This window comes from Octopus bimaculoides, chromosome 15 (genome assembly GCF_001194135.2).
Source record: "Octopus bimaculoides isolate UCB-OBI-ISO-001 chromosome 15, ASM119413v2, whole genome shotgun sequence".
Classification (NCBI taxonomy): Eukaryota; Metazoa; Mollusca; class Cephalopoda; order Octopoda; family Octopodidae; genus Octopus; species Octopus bimaculoides.
This window is the reverse complement of record NC_068995.1, coordinates 40,040,611-40,044,795: the sequence shown is the minus strand read 5'-3', so window position 1 is coordinate 40,044,795 and position 4,185 is coordinate 40,040,611. Positions and strand designations below refer to the sequence as shown.

The following is a 4,185-nucleotide window of genomic DNA, read 5'->3' as shown; positions in this document are numbered from 1 at the left end:
GTGTGTGTGTGTGTGTCCCCCCGCCCACACTGCACACAAAGAAGTATTAAAAGTGAAAAATGAGAAAACCATGATTTACAGAACATTCGGTGGCAGCCAGGAAGATTGAAATCATGACGATGGCTCAAGGAGAAAAGGCTCTAAAACAAATCTGGTAAGGAATTTCCTACCTAGCCAGAGGAAAAAATCTTTGGAATAGTGGAGTTGCGGTTTCGGGAGGTGGCTACTGCCAGGCTGCACTCAGCAACACCATTGAGAACTGATGAAGTGCTGCTTCTACCCGTATACCTTGGGAGACGTGCTTCCAGGGTTAGGGTAGAAGGCATACCGCCAGAAGTGGATGTAGCCTGGCTGGTAGCTGCCATACTGCTAGGCATGGAGGAGAAGGTGGTGGCCCTCCAGGCCGCCAGAACACCCCACAGGAACTGGCAAGGACAAAGCCTTGATATGGTGGTACAAGTTGCAGTGGAAGATATCGAAAATGTGGTAGAGACAATCACGGTCGGAGACGCAACACTGAAAGTCAGAGTGGAAGAGAGGATTCCGCGGTGCTGTAAATGTGACCTAAAAGGCCACATTAGAGCGGATTGTCCTCTACCACTTGTGAAGGCTAAGGAGAAACAAGAGAATGAGGAAGTGGCTTGTGCTCCACTACTCGTGGCGATTGAGGAAAAGGAGAGTGAAGCGGCACCACAGATGAAGACTAGTACCAGCGTCGCAGACCCAGCATATATATGTATCAAGATAAAAGGACTTTGAGGAAACCCATGACTATGAGTGCTGGGTCAAGAAATTGGACACCAGCTCAATGTCTAAGCAAGTAAGAGTTTATGATATTTTAAAGAAGCACAATGTAAACATCCTTCGGGGGAATGATAATTAGCTGTCGCTAATAACTGTGTTATAAACTAGTTTAAAAAATAACAAAACGAAACAAAACAAAAAACAACGTTGTATTAACAGGTTCAATGAAGTCGCTCGGAGGTGTGGCCGAATGGTTTCATTTCAGTTTTCATTAGATTTAATTCATCCTTTCCATTCGTTTTGTTTTTTTGTCCCCCACCTTGTGCTGTCCCCTCTATGTACGGCTTTCACAGCTAGTATAATGAAATAAAGAAGCTTGCTTCCCAACCACATGGTTCTGGATTCAGTCCCACTGCGTGGCACCTTGGGCAAGTGTCTTCTGCTATAACCTCGGATCGACCAAAGCCTTGTGAGTGGATTTGGTAGACGGAAACTGAAAGAATCCCGTCGTAAATATATGTATATATATATATGTGTGTGTGTGTGTGTGTGTGTGTATGTGTGTGTGTGTGTGTGTGTGTATGTTTGTCTCCCCACCATCACTTGATAACCACTACGAGTGTGTTTCTGTCCACGTAACTTAGCGGTTCGGCAAAAGGGTCCGATAGAATAAGTACTAGGCTTATAAAGAGTGAGTCCTGGGGTCGATTTGTTCAACTAAAGGCGGTGCTCCAGCATGACCGCAGTCAAATGACTGAAACAAATAAAAGAGTATAAACAGTCGAATGCCATGTAGCTTCACAAAAAATCTGATAAGGAAGATTGAAGAAACTATCGCTTCGTATGCCTCCTGTTTCACCTCTATAAGGTGCTTATAAAGGTCACAGTCACTAGACCTCTGAAACACCTCGATGAGGAGCAGCAAAGGGAACGAGCAGGTCTCTGTAAGAACTACAATGCGGGAGATCACATATTCACTCTAACAGAGCTTATTGTTGCTGGCACCCCGTCGCTTACGACGTCGAGGGTTCCAGTTGCTCCGATCAACGGAGCAGCCTGCTCGTGAAATTGACGTGCAAGTGGCTAATCACTCCACACACAGACACGTGTACCCTTAACGTAGTTTTCAGGGATATTCAGCGTGACATAGTGTGACAAGGCTGGCCCTTTTGAATTACAGGTACAACAGAAACAGGAAGAAAGAGTGAGAGAAAGTTGTGGTGGAAGAGTACAGCAGGGTTCGCCACCATCCCCTGCCGGAGCCTCGTGGAGCTTTAGGTGTTTTCGCTCAATAAACACTCACAACGCCCAGTCTGGGAATCGAAACCGCGATGTTATGACCGCGAGTCCGCTGCCCTAACCACTGGGCCATTGCGCCTCCACAACAGAGCTTATAGATAGAGCGAAAGAATACAAGCTGTCTCTGTGCATCGCTTTTGTCGACTATGAAAAGGCCTTCCATAGCGTCGAGATGACTTTTCTGCCAAAATCATTGGAAATGCAATGTTTAATGAAACAGTTTGGGGCCAAGATGGAAACCAATACGAGGAAGCGCTTTATGACCAATGGTGTATAATATCCGGTAGTCTGGTCGATACAGTGATACACACACACACGTTGTGCAGACTATTAGCTGTTGCTACATACCGCTGATCACATTGCGCTTCTTCGCATTGTTGTCTGGGAATAGTAACTACCATCTTGCGATCGTGAGTGGAACAGCCTAACCACTCGGCCATGTGCCTTCTCACCATCACCACCCCTCACACACGCATGATAGAGAGGGGGAGAGATAAAGAAAGTGAGAGAGAGAGAGAGGGGGAAATTCAAATAAGAAGCCAGAATTTGTGTTTCCAGTAAGCAATGTGAACAATGCTTGCACCTCTAGTATTTTTTTATGTTTCGACTTCTGTAAATTGAAGAAAACATACGGTCCATAATCACTTTTTGATAAAATGCTAAGAACAAAATGCTAACTGGGACATGTCATTCTCATCGAAAACAATCCTAAACTTCAATTTAGAATTATTCTTTCTAAAACTATTCCCCAAACTGGTCATTCTTCATAGTTTTTGCAGTTTCGTTGAAGCGTTTAACCGTTGCTTGTTTTCCTTTGTGATGTACAGGGTATGACGTATTTATACGGAACAAGAGAATACAGTCATTTGAAGACTATGTGAATGTATTTGATATTGCTGCCAAACGTCTGAATGACTCTTCTGGAAATTTAAGATCTCATATAATATGTGAGTACGGTACAACTCTTTCCTAAAGCGCCTAGTTAAGCCTATAGAATAGTGGCTCTCAACGGGAATCCATATGGCCCCTGAGGGTCTATATCAAACTTTTAGCGGTCCACGCAACAAAATAATAAACCAGGGATCCACAATAGTATTTTAAGGGCGCCTGAAAAGAAAAATGCTTTTGACGTATGTATTAGTATGCATCGCAAGAAACAGCTAGGTCTCTTTCTCTAACATTTTACATAGTTCAACCTACACGAGTTAATGTGTGAAAATCAAAATAGGAATTTTGAAAGAAGTTCCTATAAAACTAGTTTTTAAACACTGAATGGCTGTGGTGGGGTCCACCAAAATAAAGTAGTAATCAAAGGCGTCCATTGGTGAAAATTGGTTGAGAAAACCCTGCTCTAGAGTCTAGAGGCTTAACTATATCTATAGTGGTGATTCTCAACTATTTTTTTTTGCCTATGGATCCCTTTGATTCTTATTTTACTCGTATGGATTCTCATATCCCTTCAATGATTTGAAACGTCACATTATATTCATTTAATTAAATATTATTAGGAATTGTATTTAAAAAAAACTCTTGAAATATTTTGTGTATTGTAGAAATATAACCAATTTATAGTACATAAACTTTAACAATAGAATCTTATGTAAACCCCGAAGGACCTTATGGACTTTGATTGGGAACCACGGCTATAGAGAGACACGTCAACGTTTATAATTAAACTCCAAGTTGAGGAACCTCAAAATTTCGTATTCCGAACTTTCTAGCGAATAGATAAAGTAAAACTTGTATATAAAGTACATATGATGCAAATATTAGGTCATCCCATAAGTTCTGTCTGATTTTACCTTTTTTTAAAATTGAATGAAATTTAAAAGTATTTTAGAATGTATAATGGAACTGAAAATTATTTTTATGCATTTGTGTACATTTAAACTAATTAAATATTATTTTACAGAATAATAGAATTAAAATTTCCTTGATTAAAAACCCTTTCTAACATGGAAGTGTTCAAAGAGCATTTGAGGCACATAATGCTTTATGAGTACAAAAAAGGAAACTCTGCAGCCGAAGCAACTCGAGACATACACTCAGTTTATGCTCGAATGAAAGAACTTGCAGGAGATGGTTTGCAAAATTCAGAAGTGGAGATTTCAGACTTGAAGATGAAGATCCAGTTGTGTTTGA

The 4,185-nt window shown here is 41.1% G+C and overlaps 1 protein-coding gene and 1 long non-coding RNA gene across 3 annotated transcripts in view; one reads left to right on the top strand and one right to left on the bottom strand.

The window, feature by feature from the left end:
• Positions 1-4,185, bottom strand: part of LOC106873515 (uncharacterized) — a 94,726-nt gene that overhangs the window by 27,082 nt on the left and 63,459 nt on the right. The window lies entirely within an intron of this gene.
• Positions 1-4,185, top strand: part of LOC106873514 (carbohydrate sulfotransferase 15) — a 29,448-nt gene that overhangs the window by 12,436 nt on the left and 12,827 nt on the right. The window contains exon 2 of one of the 2 annotated variants that reach the window (XM_014920899.2): positions 2,871-2,990. The exons of the other annotated variant lie outside the window; for it this stretch is intronic. Coding sequence (XP_014776385.2) covers positions 2,871-2,990 — 120 coding nt within the window. The remainder of the gene's footprint in view (positions 1-2,870; positions 2,991-4,185) is intronic. 2 annotated transcript variants of the gene reach the window in all.